Source organism: Nerophis lumbriciformis, linkage group LG18 (assembly GCF_033978685.3).
Source record: "Nerophis lumbriciformis linkage group LG18, RoL_Nlum_v2.1, whole genome shotgun sequence".
In the NCBI taxonomy this organism is placed as follows: Eukaryota; Metazoa; Chordata; class Actinopteri; order Syngnathiformes; family Syngnathidae; genus Nerophis; species Nerophis lumbriciformis.
The window spans coordinates 31,087,022-31,104,800 of NC_084565.2; the positions used below are offsets into that span (position 1 = coordinate 31,087,022).

General features: G+C 37.5%; 2 protein-coding genes across 3 annotated transcripts in view; one reads left to right on the top strand and one right to left on the bottom strand.

Moving 5' to 3' along the window:
* Positions 1 to 17,779, top strand: part of LOC133617811 (uncharacterized) — a 30,080-nt gene that overhangs the window by 176 nt on the left and 12,125 nt on the right. The window contains exons 2-3 of one of the 2 annotated variants that reach the window (XR_012050947.1): positions 5,449 to 5,510; positions 5,572 to 5,830. The gene's annotated coding sequence lies outside the window, so the exon portion shown is untranslated. The remainder of the gene's footprint in view (positions 1 to 5,448; positions 5,511 to 5,571; positions 5,831 to 17,779) is intronic. The other variant, XR_012050948.1, reaches the window with a different exon arrangement.
* On the bottom strand, positions 4,277 to 16,823 carry LOC133617812 (uncharacterized). The gene is made up of 2 exons (XM_061978055.1): positions 16,379 to 16,823; positions 4,277 to 5,802 (listed from the first exon to the last, which is right to left on the bottom strand). Exons 1-2 carry the CDS (start codon positions 16,587 to 16,589, stop codon positions 4,847 to 4,849), a joined length of 1,167 nt encoding a protein of 388 aa, XP_061834039.1. The 5' UTR covers positions 16,590 to 16,823; the 3' UTR covers positions 4,277 to 4,846.

Here is a 17,779-nt window from a genome sequence, read left to right on the forward strand (position 1 = left end):
TTGAATAGAATTGTTGAATTAGATACGTGTTCAAGTCATTCAGGCAGACGGGGGGACATTTTGAGGCATTACAGTTACTTTTTCTAGCCCCCGCTGGACATTTTGGGACATTACAGTTACTTTTTCTATGTCATAGTAGACACATATCTACTGAAGCAATAAGTATGTTTGTATATCTTTATTTTTTCAGTTTTTCACCGTCTTGTCTATGAAGAAATGTCACAAGTAAATGGTTAAGCTTACAACAACGTTCTCTTTAATGACTCCGGTTTGGCCTTTCTACACGTCCCCTAAATCAGTGGTCCCCAACCTTTTTGTAACTGCGGATCGGTCAACGCTTGAAAACTTGTCCCGCGGACCGGTGGGGGGGTTGTATGATTTTTTGTTTTTTTTTTGGTCATAAAAAAATACAATTGTGTGCTTACGGACTGTATCCCTGCAGACTGTATTGATCTATATTGATATATAATGTAGGAACCAGAAATATAACAGCAAGAAACAACCCTTTTGTGTGAATGAGTGTAAATGGGGGAGGGAGGTTTTTTGTGTTAGTGCACTAATTGTAAGTGTATCTTGTGTTTTTTATGTTGATTTAACAAAAAAACAAAAACAAAAAAATATATATATATATAAAATTTATTTTTTATTTTTTTATTTTTTTTTATTTCTTGTGCAGCCCGGTAACAATCGATCCACGGACCGGTACTGGGCCGCGGCCCGTTGGTTGGGGACCACTGCTCTAAATGGATGTTGACTACTGCAAAAAAATCAACGGAAGAAGAAAAAGTCGGAAGTTAGCAACACATCACTGAACTTTAGAGCCATCGCGAGAGTAGTCTCTTGTTTTTATTGCTGCATTTGTGTTTATTTGACCACATTTTCACTTTTACCCTAAAGTCTTATGTTTTGGTGCTGACTTCCAAAAATGTATATTCAACTATTAATCCATTCAGAAAAAATATTATTTTGCTGTAGTTTTGTCACCGCCGCTGCAGTAGAGCGCACATGAGAGCGGTGGTGCATGGGTGCTGGGATCTGTGTGGCGGCAAACAGCAGACATTTTGATTATTTTTTTTATTTTTTTATAAAACGAGTGATTTCAATGTTGTTTACGTGCATGTATTAGTAAATGTTTATTTCAACTATATTACCTAAAATATGTATTTAAGAGTACTACAAGTAAAAGTAAAAAAGTACCGTAGTCATCCAAATAATTGAGTGAGTATTCCGTGAAAAAACTACTCAAGTGAAGTCCTGATTTATTTAGTAGTTATTTTTTAATGGTTTTTGGACTACAGCTACAGTGTGGCTGCGTGCATGAGTGAAACATTAAAAACATCTACACCTTTATGCAACATGTTTTCTCGAACATGTCTACTGGCACAAACGATAACCTTTTTTTTGTAACACTGAAGATTTGTGCTGCCTTGTCTGACATGTGACTTTTTACAAACAGTACATTTCTATGCACTAAATTAGTCTGATTTGTCAAATAGTTCAGTTTCATCAAACATATATTAACATTCCCCCTAGGGGGAAACTGGGTAAAACATGGCACACTGATAAAGCCCAAATTATTTTTACTATAACAATCTACATGGTTAATATAGTTTGCTTCTTTCTTCCCCTCCATTTATCTGCTTTCTTTTGTAACTCAAGTTATCATTACATATACAGGTAAAAGCCAGTAAATTAGAATATTTTGAAAAACTTGATTTATTTCAGTAATTGCATTCAAAAGGTGTAACTTGTACATTATATTTATTCATTGCACACAGACTGATGCATTCAAATGTTTATTTTATTTAATTTTGATGATTTGAAGTGGCAACAAATGAAAATCCAAAATTCGGTGTGTCACAAAATTAGAATATTACTTAAGGCTAATACAAAAAAGGGATTTTTAGAAATGTTGGCCAACTGAAAAGTATGAAAATGAAAAATATGAGCATGTACAATACTCAATACTTGGTTGGAGCTCCTTTTGCCTCAATTACTGCGTTAATGCGGCGTGGCATGGAGTCGATGAGTTTCTGGCACTGCTCAAGTGTTATGAGAGCCCAGGTTGCTCTGATAGTGGCCTTCAACTCTTCTGCGTTTTTGGGTCTGGCATTCTGCATCTTCCTTTTCACAATACCCCACAGATTTTCTATGGGGCTAAGGTCAGGGGAGTTGGCGGGCCAATTTAGAACAGAAATACCATGGTCCGTACACCAGGCACGGGTAGATTTTGCGCTGTATGCAGGCGCCAAGTCCTGTTGGAACTTGAAATCTCCATCTCCATAGAGCAGGTCAGCAGCAGGAAGCATGAAGTGCTCTAAAACTTGCTGGTAGACTGCTGCGTTGACCCTGGATCTCAGGAAACAGAGTGGACCGACACCAGCAGATGACATGGCACCCCAAACCATCACTGATGGTGGAAACTTTACACTAGACTTCAGGCAACGTGGATCCTGTGCCTCTCCTGTCTTCCTCCAGACTCTGGGACCTCGATTTCCAAAGGAAATGCAAAATTTGCATGGTTGGGTGATGGTTTGGGGTGCCATGTCATCTGCTGGTGTTGGTCCACTCTGTTTCCTGAGATCCAGGGTCAACGCAGCCGTCTACCAGCAAGTTTTAGAGCACTTCATGCTTCCTGCTGCTGACCTGCTCTATGGAGATGGAGATTTCAAGTTCCAACAGGACTTGGCGCCTGCACACAGCGCAAAATCTACCCGTGCCTGGTTTACGGACCATGGTATTTCTGTTCTAAATTGGCCCGCCAACTCCCCTGACCTTAGCCCCATAGAAAATCTGTGGGGTATTGTGAAAAGGAAGATGCAGAATGCCAGACCCAAAAACGCAGAAGAGTTGAAGGCCACTATCAGAGCAACCTGGGCTCTCATAACACCTGAGCAGTGCCAGAAACTCATCGACTCCATGCCACGCCGCATTAACGCAGTAATTGAGGCAAAAGGAGCTCCAACAAAGTATTGAGTATTGTACATGCTCATATTTTTCATTTTCATACTTTTCAGTTGGCCAACATTTCTAAAAATCCCTTTTTTGTATTAGCCTTAAGTAATATTCTAATTTTGTGACACACGGAATTTTGGATTTTCATTTGTTGCCACTTCAAATCATCAAAATTAAATAAAATAAACATTTGAATGCATCAGTCTGTGTGCAATGAATAAATATAATGTACAAGTTACACCTTTTGAATGCAATTACTGAAATAAATCAAGTTTTTCAAAATATTCTAATTTACTGGCTTTTACCTGTATGTATCGTTGCATTTGAAACAATTGTATTGTTGACAAGAGGTAATTATTGTTATTATTCATTAATCAATAGTTCTATTTCTATTGGTATTATATTATTGCTCCATTTGTAGTGCAATAACGTTCATTGTCATATCTGTGTTTACTTCACTAATTGCTTCTTTGCTATCATTTTTCATATCATATTTGTACATATCGTATTTGCTAATGTTGTTCTGTTTTTGTTGTGGTCTCTCTGTCTAATCCCCCTCTTCTTGTTTCTTCTTCTTCCTTTCCCCTCCTGCTCCGGTCCGACTGCACCTATCATTAAATAAATCCATTTAAAAAATTAAAATACAAATTCGGCAAAAAGAGAAGAATTCCACACTTCTCTTTTGTAAAGTAAATCTGTACAGCAGATACGTGCATCTACATCAACTATATGATTTGCCTGAGTGACTGGACAGGACAAAAAAAAAAGACATTGCATTTTTTGTAATGTGAACGACAACATATAAAGATTAGATTTGACAAAAACAACAACAATCCAAATTGGACATCCTACCATGCAGTGTGGACATAGCCAGATTACTCTAAAGGCCTTAGTGGCCACATGCGTGGACAGCACCTTTTAGGTTTTATTTCCAAAATTGTGTACACTACTGAATTGGGGTCTTATGGCCGCTTATGTGGACACTTATACTGCCATCTGGTGGTGTCAGAAGAGTATAGCATACAATGGAATTTTGAAAAAAAGTGTAAAAATAAAAATTAGCATGTCACTACACATGAAGTACACATTTGTGTACTTATGGACTAAGTACATATCAAAAGATGATTTTTAGTTTGTATTCTAATTAGGGTCCAATAAGCCCAAATAGCAAAGAGAAATACAAAAAAGCATGTAAACAAACAGCTTGGGCCTTAAGAGGTTAAGTTACCATGATAATGGACTTTGACTTTGACTTCTCTTTTTTGTTAGGGAAATCCCTAAAATTCCCTCATCTCAGGCTTTACATATGCAGTTTTCATTTAAACTGCTTTCTGGAATACTCCCCAGATATTTAACGTTAAGCGAAATGAATAACAAAGTTTACTTACATGCAGAAAGGAGGAATTTTCATTTATTTTTGTTGAACATGCTAAAACAGTTTAAGCAAAACAAAAACAAAAATTAATAAACAATAGCAGTTTACATCATAAGACATAATACGACTGTTTAATTTACAAAAGGTAATTTGTAAATCCGGTTTACCCTCTCCCATGGAGAACATCAAATGCATTAACAATACATTATACACGGTCATTTAGCATATTAGGCGAGCAGTGAAACAAACTTGACAAGGTCGGCGCAAAACTAATCCCCCAATCAAAACGGGCTTGTACACAGACCAAAATGACAAGCCAATGAGTTAGGATGACTAAATCAACCTGTAACTTGAAAAAATATTGACAGGAATTCCGCAATACAGCTTATCGCTCCCTTGGAGATCAAAACAAGACAAAGATATATTTACCTAATGTACATTGATCCTGTTACACATGCTTATTAGACATGCTGCATTTTTTTTAATCCGTTTTTGAGTGTATTCAAGTCCGACGTCTCAGCGCACATTTTGCAACTCAACGGTTTCTCTCCCAGTGTGTGTTCTCATGTGCTTTATCAGCTGATACTTGTCTCTAAAGGTCCTGGCACAAACTGAACAGGGAAAGGGATTCTCACCTGTGTGGATCAACATGTGTGTTTTCATATACACCTTTGAGGACAGCCTTTTATCGCAGACTGTGCAAGCGAAGGGTTTCTCCCCGGTGTGCGTTCTCATGTGTCGAGTCAAATATCCCCTTCGACCGAATACTTTCCCACACTCAGAGCATTCGAAGTGTTTGGAGTGAAGGAAATTCTCGCCTGTGTGTTTCATCATGTGTCTTTTCATGTTGTCCTTTGTAGAGAATCGGCTCTGGCAAACTGAGCAAGCAAAAGGTTTCTCCCCAGTGTGTGTTCTCATGTGTATTATCAAGTTGTGCTTTAGGTAGAAACTTTTCGCGCAAACGGCGCAAACAAAACGCTTCTCTCCGGTGTGTGTGATCATGTGTCTTCTCAGACTGTCCCGGTTCTTTAATGATTTCCCACATTGAGAGCAGTCAAAGTGTTTGTTGTGGGCATTCTCTCTCAGATCGTCTTTAGAGTTCTTATTATTCTCCAAAGGTTTTTGGATGTCCTCACTGTGATCGCTCTCAGAAGCGTCTGACATCATGTCGTCCATGCCGGTCAGTGGAGCAAATTTCATGTCTGGTTCTGAGTTTATATCTTCACAATTCTCTCCATCAGCTTCCGTGATGTGTTGAGTTGGAAGCTCCGCCCCTCTGCTCTCCTCACTTAGACTGTGACGAAACTGGAAGGACTGATCATCATCATCATCCGCATCCTCCAACTCTTGAAATTGCTCCCAAGGTTCCTCTTCTTCCTCTTTAATGTGAGGGGGCTCCAGCCTTTTCTGCCCCACATTGGAGCCCCTAGCAGGAAGCTCATCTTCACTCTTCACTGACACCTGTTGGATGTCTGCGGAACAACATACAACACAAATAAGGTTAGTAAGATTTAGCGGTAAGGACTAAAATGTTTGCGATTTTCAATCCGGCCCACCGGATGTTCTACATAATTTTTTTAGACCTTAAACATCAAAACTGTCGCCGCCATTATAATGTGCAGTGCTGTTTTTAAATGACCATAAGTCTTGAACTATAGAAAGTATTTGAATGGTTGAAATCTGCTCTTTTGAGTGTTATACGAGTTATTACGGTAATCTACGTCACAGCAGCTCAGACGAGGAACAAAGCAGAGTGGGCGGGGTTTGTTTTCAGAGCAGCCAGCCCGAAAACGCGTGTGTCAGAAACAGATGCGGAAGCAGAATTTTACGCGATAATATATCATATTGTAGGTTTTTATTACACTTGGCATTCATATTTTGCTGTTTGTTACATTTTTGTTGTGTTTTGCTTGATTGTAAAAGATACACAACTATCGAGAAGCTGGTCTCTCAATCAATCAATCATTTTTACTTATATAGCCCTAAATCACGAGTGTCTCAAAGGGCTGCACAAGCCACAACGACATCCTCGGCTCAGATCCCACATCAGGGCAAGAAAAAACTCAACCCAATGGGATAACAATGAGAAGTCTGAGAAGTAAAAGAGGAGCGATGTTCATATGTTGTTAATATTCAGTGTTTTATTGTTCATAGTTAATATTGTAAATCCCACTGTCTTTATTTGAATGTACATTTTGGGTGTCCCATTCAGTAAAAGACTGTAAAATTCCATTCCATTTTTTTTTTTAGGTGGTCTGTAATAACATTTTTAGAACTCTTATCGAACATTGTGACTTTTGTATTACCGGTAGTGTTCCTGGGGAAAAAAAGGGACCCAAACACATATTTTTACAGCTAAATTTGTATATATAATTTATACACACATACACATTGGCCCCCCAGACACATTTATATCTCTCAATGTGGCCCCCGAGTCAACATATTTGCCCAGTTCTGTGTTATTGGGTATATAAGTGATACTAGAAGCATTTCCGAACGTGTTACAAAGGTTCCTAATTTAGCTGCTGACATATTTGGCTGGGTTTTCTTGTCAAAACTATTATTATTGTTTACTGTTAATATCTGTAAATGTATATCTATTTCTGTTGAAAACGTAATAGACACCTTTTCTTCTGTGTGGCTACTTTACATTAGTTTTGGGTAGGTATGTCCGATAATGGCTTTTTTGCCGATATCTGATGTTCCGATATTGTCCAACTCTTAATACCGATACCAACCGATACCGATATATACAGTCGTGGAATTAACACATGATTATGCCTAATTTGGACAACCAGGTACGGTGAAGATAAGGTCCTTTTTAAAAAAACAAAAAAAAACAAGATAAATAAATTAAAAACATTTTCTTGAAAAAAGAGAAAGTAAAACAATATAAAAACAGTTACATAGAAATGAGTAATTAATCAAAATGAGTATGATATTATCGGACATCTCTAGTTTTGGGCGATACTACTATATATTTTTACCCGTATAATAAAATAAGATAAATAAATTAAAAACATTTTCTTGAATAAAAAAGAAAGTAAAACAATATAAAAACAGTTACATAGAAATTAGTAATTAATAAAAATTAGTATGATATTATCGGACATCTGTAGTTTTGGGCGATACTACTATCGATCCAAACAATACCAAGTACCGTAGTTACAGGGCCAGTGTAAGTCATAACAATACAGGAACTGATGCTTCAATTTTGTAACATCATTGAATGATTACATTTATGATCACAATTTATACTCCAACAAAAACATAAAAATATCAATTACATATTGAAATAATTTGCACTGGCTCGTATTTAAAACATCACCTGCAAACTTGACACCCCCTTGGCTGTTTTGTTATTTAGACAGGATGTAATGCAAGTGGGTCTTAAGTGGACAAATATTTCTGCACTGAATACAGTACAGGCCAAAAGTTTGGACACACTTTCTCATTTCAATGCGTTTTCTTTATTTTCATGACTATTTACATTGTAGATTGTCACTGAAGGCTTTAAAACTATGACACCTATGACGTTAAAACCCTTTTAGGTGACTACCTCTTGAAGCTCATCAAGAGAATGCCAAGAGTGTGCGAAACAGTAATCAGAGCAAAGGGTGGCTATTTTGAAGAAACTAGAATACAAAACATGTTTTCAGTTATTTCACCTTTTTTTGTTATGGGTGTTCATTCATAGTTTTGATGCCTTCAGTGACAATCTACAATGTAAATAGTCATGAAAATAAAGAAAACACATTAAATGAGAAGGTGTGTCTAAATGTTTGGCCTGTACTGTATATTTACACTCATTTTTACACACTGAATTTTAAAACACTATTTTGACAAACTGACTTAATAGTCAGTGTAAAAAAAAAATTATGTTCACAAAATTAAAATGCAAAAAATTCAGTTACATAAATTCAGTGTAAAAAAAAAAAAAAAAAGAAGCGAAAGGACAAATTAACCTCCATAAATTTCACTGTACATTGTACATGTACAAATAAAGATATTTTTCTTCTAAACCTTTTCTTCTTTGTATCTTAACAGCTGTTGTTTTGCACCACAATGAAGGGAAACTATTCATGTCTGGGCATGTCCCCTCTTATACAGGATGAATACTTTGGATCCTTCAGCAGGCCTTCAAACTAGAACTGTGATGAATAAAAAAAACAGTAGTGTACAGGTTTGGATGAAAACTTGGGACACAACATTTTTTTTACCCGTACAAATTATTACTGTGCTAAAACTACCGCTAGTGCCGCGATTCATTTACTGTGTTAACTGCAAAATATCCAAGAATAGGGTAGGATACTCTGCCTTGTAATTCCACTTAGTATTTATTCACAAGGTCATTTTAAAGTACAAGCATTTTAAACATGGTTTTAAAATTAAATCAAGTGGGACTCTGGAGTTTTTCACCGAACAAAAATACAGTCTAGGCCAGGGGTGTCCAAACTTTTGCCAGCAAAAAAGTTGAAGGCTGTAGGGGCCACTTGGTACTCTTTTGTACATTCACCCTAAAACCTGTCATGATCTCACATGACAGTTATTACTTTTTTGTATTATTTCCTGTCCAGCGCTTTTATATTTCATTCCACATCCTGTTTGGCTCCATTTGCCACCACTCTGGTCTGAGGGCTGGCTCTGTCACCTGTCCCTGTTGGCAATCAGGAAACACCTGTCCCTAGTTGCCAATAAGGATGCTTTTCGGGACTGGATTATTTTGCTTTGTACCTCGACTTGCGCTTCATACGCCATATGCCTTTCCATAAATAAGGGGGTTTCTTTTCGGTACTTGCCTGCCGTCTCTGCATGCCGGGGTGCATACATACAACGAAATGTAACAAAAAACAACACAATGTAGTTCAATCAATTCTTCTTTTTGTTATTCTTTATTAATATTAGTATCATTAATACATTATAGGGCTTTAGCGCACTTACCTTATCTTGCAAGAAACATGTACATATGTTCATCAAACACCACGTAGAAAAGGGGTTCTTAACCTTTTTTGACCTCGGGGCCCAACTTTTCCACTACATAGAGGCCCCGAGCCCACTCGAATATTGATTTGAATCATATTCAATAATTATATCCAACCTATTATTCAATTTTAATCATATTCAATAATTATAACCAACCTACTTACAGTTTAACAGGATAGACTTTGTCAATTTATAGAAAAACATGTGTTAGTCACAAAATTATTATCAAGGCTTAGGCCAGGTTGATTACAAAAATAAATGCTATTTAAATGTACTACAAACCAATTTTTTTTTTATAAATGCACATACAATTTTGCAGTGCTAATATACATAAATTCTAACAAAATTACTACTTATTATATTTTTCACCTCGGGGCCCAACTTTTCCACTACATAGAGCCCACTCGAATATTGATTTTAATCATATTCAATAATTATATAAAACCTATTATTCGATTTGAATCATATTCAATAATTATATCCAACCTACTGAGAGTTTAACAGGATAGACTTTGTCAAATTATAGAAAAACAATATGTTAGTCACAAAATTATTATCAAGGCTAAAGCCAGGCTGATTACAAAAATAAATACTATTTAGATGTACTACAAAACATTTTTTTTAAATAAATGCACATAGAATTTTGCAGTGCTAATATACATAAATTCCAACAAAATTACTACTTATTATATTTTTCACCTCGGGGCCCAACTTTTCCACTACATAGAGACCCTGAGCCCACTTGAATATTGATTTGAATCATATTCAATAATTATATCCAACCTATTATTCGATTTTAATCATATTCAATAATTATATCCAACCTACTTACAGTTTAACAGGATAGACTTTGTCAAATTATAGAAAAACATGTGTTACTCACAAAATTATTATCAAGGCTTAGGCCAGGCTGATTACAAAAATAAATACTGTTTAAATGTACTGTAAAACAAAACAAAAAATAAATGCACATACAATTTTGCAGTACAAATATACATAAATTCTAACAAAATTACTACTAATAGTTATGAATATTCCTTAAATAAACTTTCAATAAAATTTAAGTACAAATGAAAATACAAATTCACCACTTGAGTCAGAAAAACATGTGTTAATCACAAAATTATCAACAAGGCTTGGGCCAGGCTGATTACAAAAATAAATACTATTTAAATGTACAGGAAAACAAAAAAATAAAACAAACGCACATAATTTTGCAGTGATAATATTGATTGATTGATTGACTGAATTATTTATTTCAAACCTGCACAGTACAACAACACACTTTTTTTTTTAAACATTTTGGCAGGGACATTTATGCAAGGCTTGAAAAGGGGTTGGATGAAGCAGATGCTTATAATATCCCAACCCCTCTCACTCATTCCACATTTAACAAACAATACTATACAAACAAAAACAAGAAAAGCTCCTGTACACTAACAATACAATAGTACACTGTTACTATGAGACAAGACAAGACGAGACAAAACACACACACACACACACAGGCCCAAACACTCTCTGACCATACACCTCTCTCTCATCGCTCTGTGCTGAGGGCATCACTCTCTTTCCTCCTCGTACTTCTTCAGTACTTCTTTTTTAAACAGTCTTTTAAATGTACCGTATTTTCCGCATCATAAGGCGCCCTGGGTTAAAAGCAGCGCCTTCAATGAACGGCATATTTCAAAACTTTGTCCACCAATAAGCCGCCCCGTGTTGTAAGCCGCATATAACTGCGCTAAAGGAATGTCAAAAAAACAGTCAGATAGGTCAGTCAAACTTTAATAATATATTAAAAACCAGCGTTCTAACAACTCTGTTCACTCCCAAAATGTACGCAAATGTGCAATCACAAACATACGTATATCAACATGGACAGAGCTGCGTGAAAAAAGCCACCCGGCCTCTTCGCGTAAACTTAAACTTACCTTAACCACTCGCTCATCTTTTCTTCATCCATCCCTTCGAGTTAGCTTTTATGATGACGCCGGCTGGAAAGGTCTCTTTTGGCAAGGTCTTCCTTTTGAATATCACCATGGGTGGAAGTTAGCATGGCAAGCTAGAACCACAGTGAAGGATGACTTCTCATTCCCTGTGGTGCGAATATTCACCGTACGTGCTCCCGTTCCACAGTGCGGTTCACAGGAATATCAGTTGCTGTGAAATAGTAATCCGTGTGCGGATGGAGAGATTGCGTCTTTTCATGAACCGGATCCTTGTCGCTTAGTAGGAGCCATTTTGTGGTCTTTACAGATGTAAACAAGAAATGAAACGTACGGTGATATCCGCGCGTTTTTTCTTCTTCTTCCGGGGGCGGGTGGTTGCTTACAGTAGAAGAAGAAGCGCTTCCTGTTCTATGGGGGCGGGTGCTTACCTTGGCGGTTGCTTGCGTAGAAGAAGAAGCGCTTCCTGTTCTACCGGGAAAAAAGATGGCGGCTGTTTACCGTAGTTACGAGACCGAAACTTTATGAAAATGAATCTTAATATTAATCCATATATAAAGCGCACCGGGTTATAAGGCGCACTGTCAGCTTTTGAGAAAATTTGTGGTTTTTAGGTGCGCCTTATAGTGCGGAAAATACGGTAATCATGTTAGAACAGGTTTTTAACTCGTCCCCTAAGTTGTTCCACAGACTGACTCCACGCACTGAAATGCACATTGATTTTAAAGTTGTTCTAAATTTAGGAAAATATAATTTGTTGTTTCCTCTTAGACTGTAACTATGGTGAGCATCTCTATCCTGGAATAGGTTTTGTATATTGGATGGTAGAGAGTTTTGGGATGCCCTAAACATAATTTGAGCAGTTTTAAAATTGATCACATCGTGCAGTTTAAGTTGCTTTAACTCAGTGGTTCTCAAACTTTTTTTGTCATCCCCCAGTTTGGACAAGGGGGAGTTTTCAAGCCCCACCTGCCCCCATCGCCCCAACAGAGCGCTAATGCCAAGCTTTAACATTTTCAAATTTATTGAACATCAAGTTGTATACATTCGAACTCAATAACATAAAATAACATTAAGTTCAATAATAAATAAAATAACTGTGCAGCTGTGGTATAACTTGCATCAAGTTCAATAATAAATAAAATAACTTCCATCAAGTTCAATAATAAATAAAACAAAAGTGTTATAACTTGCATCAAGTTCAATAATAAATCAAAAAAAGTGTTAACTTGCATCACGTTCAATAATAAATCAAAAAACTGTTATAACTTGCATCAAGTTCAATAATAAATCAAAAAAAGTGTTATAACTTGCATCACGTTCAATAATAAATCAAAAAAGTGTTATAACTTGCATCAAGTTCAATAATAAATCAAAGTGTTATAACTTGCATCAAGTTCAATAATAAATCAAAAAAGTGTTATAACTTGCATCAAGTTCAATAATAAATCAAAAAAGTGTTATAACTTGCATCAAGTTCAATAATAAATCAAAAAGTGTTATAACTTGCATCACGTTCAATAATAAATAAAAAAAAAGTGTTATAACTTGCATCAAGTTCAATAATAAATCAAATAACTTGCATCAAGTTCAATAATAAATCAAAAAAAGTGTTATAACTTGCATCAAGTTCAATAATAAATAAAACAAAAGTGTTATAACTTGCATCAAGTTCAATAATAAAAAAAGTGTTATAACTTGCATCAAGTTCAATAATAAATCAAATAAAAGTGTTATAACTTGCATCAAGTTCAATAATAAATCAAATAACTTGCATCAAGTTCAATAATAAATCAAAGTCTTATAACTTGCATCAAGTTCAATAATAAATAAAACAAAAGTGTTATAACTTGCATCAAGTTCAATAATAAATCAAAAAAAGTGTTATAACTTGCATCAAGTTCAATAATAAATCAAAAAAAGTGTTATAACTTGCATCAAGTTCAATAATAAATAAAACAAAAGTGTTATAACTTGCATCAAGTTCAATAATAAATCAAAAAAAGCGTTATAACTTGCATCAAGTTCAATAATAAATCAAATAACTTGCATCAAGTTCAATAATAAATACAATAAAAGTGCCACTTTGCAATCTTTGCAAAAAAAAAAGGAGGAGCTATGCATTTGGCAAGACAGGGCAAGTGACAGCACTTTCCCCCAGGAGAGCCACCTTGCCACCTTGAAACAGCACGGCTGTATGATAAGCTCCCATTTCCTCACACAGTGCAGAGAACAGTCGCGCTTTCAGTGGTCGTGTTTTGATCAAATTTACCGCGCTCACAACATGTTAAAACCTCATTGAGTTCGGGGCTGAGCTGCCTTGACGCGAGTGCTTCCCGGTGAATGACACAGTGTGTGCCCGTCAGATTTTTGTTTCTCTGCAGGCGCTGGCTCTGGCTCGACGACCTTTGAGGTGCGAGTCACAAATGTATATATTTGTGTAATTGTGATCCACACATTAGCCTGCTACCCATCCGCGCGAAAGTTTGTTCCGCTTAGCCCCGCCCCCATTAGTTACTGTTTCTATGTCTGTCAAACTTTCGCTCGTACCGAGAAATATAAAGCCTACAGTAAAAATAAGTACCGGTAATTTCCATTTATTTATATAGCGGATTTCACAGACAGAATCACAAAGTGATTTACAGTGTGTATAGAAAATGAAAGCATAGTAAAAAAAATAATCTAAGAATATAATAATTTAAAAAAAAAAATTTAAGTGAAATTTCCTCCCGTTCCTCGCGCCCCACCTGTCATGTCTCTATTCCCCACCAGTGGGGCGCGCCCCACACTTTGAGAAACGCTGCTTTAACTCCATGAATAGTGGATTTGAATGATGTAAGTAGTGAACATTGGACACAATCCTAATGGCCTTTTTCTGCAGAGTGACTAAAGGCTGTAGATGGGATTTATAACAATTTCCCCAGACTATATGCATACATTCTAACTAAATTACTACTAATAGTAATAAATGCTTCTTAAATAAACTTTCAATAAAATTGAAGTACCGTATTTTCCGCACTATAAAGCGCACCTAAAAACCACAAATTTTCTCAAAAGCTGACAGTGCGCCTTATAATCCGGTGCGCCTTATATATGGGTTAATATTAATATTAATTTTCATAAAGTTTAGGTCTCGCAACTACGGTAAACAGCCGCCATCTTTTTTCCCCGTAGAAGAAGCGCGCGGTGCATGCTGGGATATGTGACGTTTCATTTCCATTTGCGTGTTTATGTAAAGACCCCAAAATGGCTCCTATTAAGTGTGTTGTCTGTCTAATTATAAATAATGCAGACGAGGCGTGTTAACTGAGTTCTCAACGTTTACTCACAGCGTGCTCATAACCACATTCTAACTGCCAGCATACAACGCTTCTCAGGGCTACCGCGCATGCTCGTCACTATCGTTGCATGCTGGGTAGTGTAGTTATTATATTTGCTAGCTCATAACATCACATTAAGAGACACGCTTACGCGCTTAATTCAATACTCGCCGTCATTCCGGGTGGATTGACAAAAGACCTCCAGCCGCTAGATATTGGTGTCAACAGGGCATTCGAAGCTAGACTGCTAACTGCGTGGGAACAGTGGATGACGAAGAAGCGCGCGGTGCATGCTGGGATACGTGACGTTTCATTTCCATTTGTGTGTTTTTGTAAAGACCCCAAAATGGCTCCTATTAAGTGTGTTGTCTGTCTAATTATAAATAATGCAGACGAGGCGTGTTAACTGAGTTCTCAACGTTTACTCACAGCGTTCTCATAACCACATTCTAACTGCCAGCACATACAACAACGCTTCTCAGGGCTACCGCGCATGCTCGTCACTATCGTTGCATGCTGGGTAGTGTAGTTGTTATATTTGCTAGCTCATAACATCACATTAAGAGACACGCTTACGCGCTTAATTCAATACTCGCCGTCATTCCGGGTGGATTGACAAAAGACCTCCAGCCGCTGGATATTGGTGTCAACAGGGCATTCAAATCACGACTGCGAACGGCGTGGGAACAATGGATGACCGAAGGCGAACACACCTTCACTAAGACAGGCAGACAGCGCCGGACGACATACGCCAACATCTGCCAGTGGATCGTAAATGCCTGGGCAGATATTTCGGTCACAACTGTGGTCCGAGCTTTCCGGAAGGCAGGATTCACAGAACTGCTGGACAACAGTGACACTGACTCCGATGACTTCGACGAGACGGAACCGGCCATTTTGGATCCCACATTTGCCCAACTTTTCAATTCGGACACCGAAGACGAAGAATTCGAAGGATTTACGAATGAAGAATAACTTCAGAAAGTGAGCGCTATGTTTATTTTGTGTGTTGTGACATTAACGTTCGAGCAACATTATGTTGCTATTGCTCTGCACTATTTTGAATTTTACTATGTTTGTGATTGCACATTTGCGTACATTTTGGGACAGAGTTGTTAGAACGCTGGTTTTTAATATATTATTAAAGTTTGACTGACCTATCTGACTGTTTTTTTGACATTCCCTTTAGCGCAGCGTAGGCGCGGCTTATAGTCCGGGGCGGCTTATAGGTGGACACAGTTTTGAAATATGCCATTCATTGAAGGTGCGGCTAATAACCCGGGGCGGCTTATAGTGCGGAAAATACGGTACAAATGAAAATACAGCTTCACCACTTGAGTCATAATTTTTGCGCTTAAGAAACTTCTCCAGACTTCTTCTGTTTGTTTGAGATTGTCATTACTGCCACAAGTGGTAGAAAAGGTGTATCACAACTGAGTACCCTTGCAGCCCATAGCTGAGAAACAGATTTTGTTGGCAGCCCAACGATGGGCCCCGGCCCTCTGGTTAAAAACCACTGATGTAGAAGACGCTCAGGTCAACAGCCACTTTAGTTTTCAGGTCCAATTTTAGAGGGAAATTGGTCTGGTTCCATTTTTCGTCATCAAAAATGTATTCTGCCTGTGTTGCAGGCCAATAAATGGCCCTCGGGCCACACTTTCGGGCCACACTTTGAATAGCACTGTTCTAGGCAATTTATATTTACAGATTACATTACAGGTGTATTTCATTTTATACCAATGATACTTTTTAAACAAAATGCAACCCGTTGATATTAAATTAGAAAGAAGTAAACAAACCTGCTCGGTGTCGCACAGCTGGGGGTTTGAGAAAAGCAGCCAGTTGTTCTCCTTGTCGTTCTTTCTCCTCTTTCGTCCTAGAAAGTTCCTCCTCGTACTCTGCTATGGTTTTCTCAAACAGTCCAAATATTTCGTCCACAGCGGCGTTTAGTCGCTGCTCCATCAACGCTCTCAGTATTTTGACTTTACACATATTTTTTTTTACATTCATAAACTGCGTGTTGCTAACTTCCGGGTTTTCTTCTTCGCTGGTTTCTCTCGGCTTCGAGCAAACGCGCAGACTGAAAACTGTTTTTTTTTTAAATGAACAAAACGCACTTCTTTGTAGTTAAGACGTTTCACCTTGGATAAAAAAAATGCTTCTTCCGTCACGAATGTTTTGGTGCATACTGCAGAGTTGTCATATTGATGTGTGCGGCGTGTCCATCGTCGGCAAAGTGGGTGGGTAAGACGTAATGTTGTACCCTCGACTCTTTTTCCTTTCATTAAAACACGTCAGTTAACACTGACGTCATTATTGGTATAATAAAATATTTTTTGCCGTGAAAGTAAAAAAAAAAAAAGTTTGGTTGGATCAAATTATGACTGTCTCATACTACCTTCACCCCCTTGTGAAGAAATGGTTCCTTCCATCGAGTAGCGGCAAACATGGCGCTCAACACTGACGTCATAATGTCATCAAAGCTCACCTACCGTAATTGCATTTGGGAACAAGCATGATGTAATGGAAGAAATGGATCAAAAGACTAAAGCTACCTGTGACAACATTGGAGAACGTGGTATATAAATCTCGCCTTTAATAGCACTGTGGTGCGTTCAAAGACCGTTGAATAATTTGAAAAATAGTGGATTTTAAAGACATGGGGACGCTTACTTTAGACCAGTGTTTTTCAACCACTGTGCCGCGGCACACTAGTGTGCCGTGAGATACAGTCTAGTGTGCCGTGGGAGATGATCTAATTTCACCGATTTGGGGTAAAAAATATTTTTTGCAAACCAGTAATTATAGTCTGTAAATGATGTGTTGTTGTTGACTGTTGGTGCTGTCGAGAGCTCGGCAGAGTAACCATGTAATACTCTTCCATATCAGTAGGTGGCAGCAGGTAGCTAATTGCTTTGTAGATTTCGGAAACAGCGGGAGGCAGCGTGGAGGTAAAAGGGTGTCTAATGCTTAAACCAAAAATAAATAAAAGGTGAGTGCCCCTAAGAAAGGGCATTGAAGCTTAGGGAAGGCTATGCAGAACGAAACTAAAACTGAACTGGCTACAAAGTAAACAAAAACAGAATGCTGGACGACAGCAAAGACTTACTGTGGAGCAAAGATGGCGTCCACAATGTAACATCCGAACATGACATGACAATCGACAAAGTCCCCACGAAGAAGGATAGAAACAACTGAAA

Excerpts from the sequence above, each read along its gene's own strand:
- LOC133617812 (XM_061978055.1), bottom strand. The coding sequence starts at position 16,589 with ATGAATGTAAAAAAAAATATGTGTAAAGTCAAAATACTGAGAGCGTTG. Across the intron at positions 5,803-16,378 it reads AGCTGTGCGACACCGAGCAG|ACATCCAACAGGTGTCAGTG; the intron begins GTTTGTTTACTT and ends GTTGTTCCGCAG.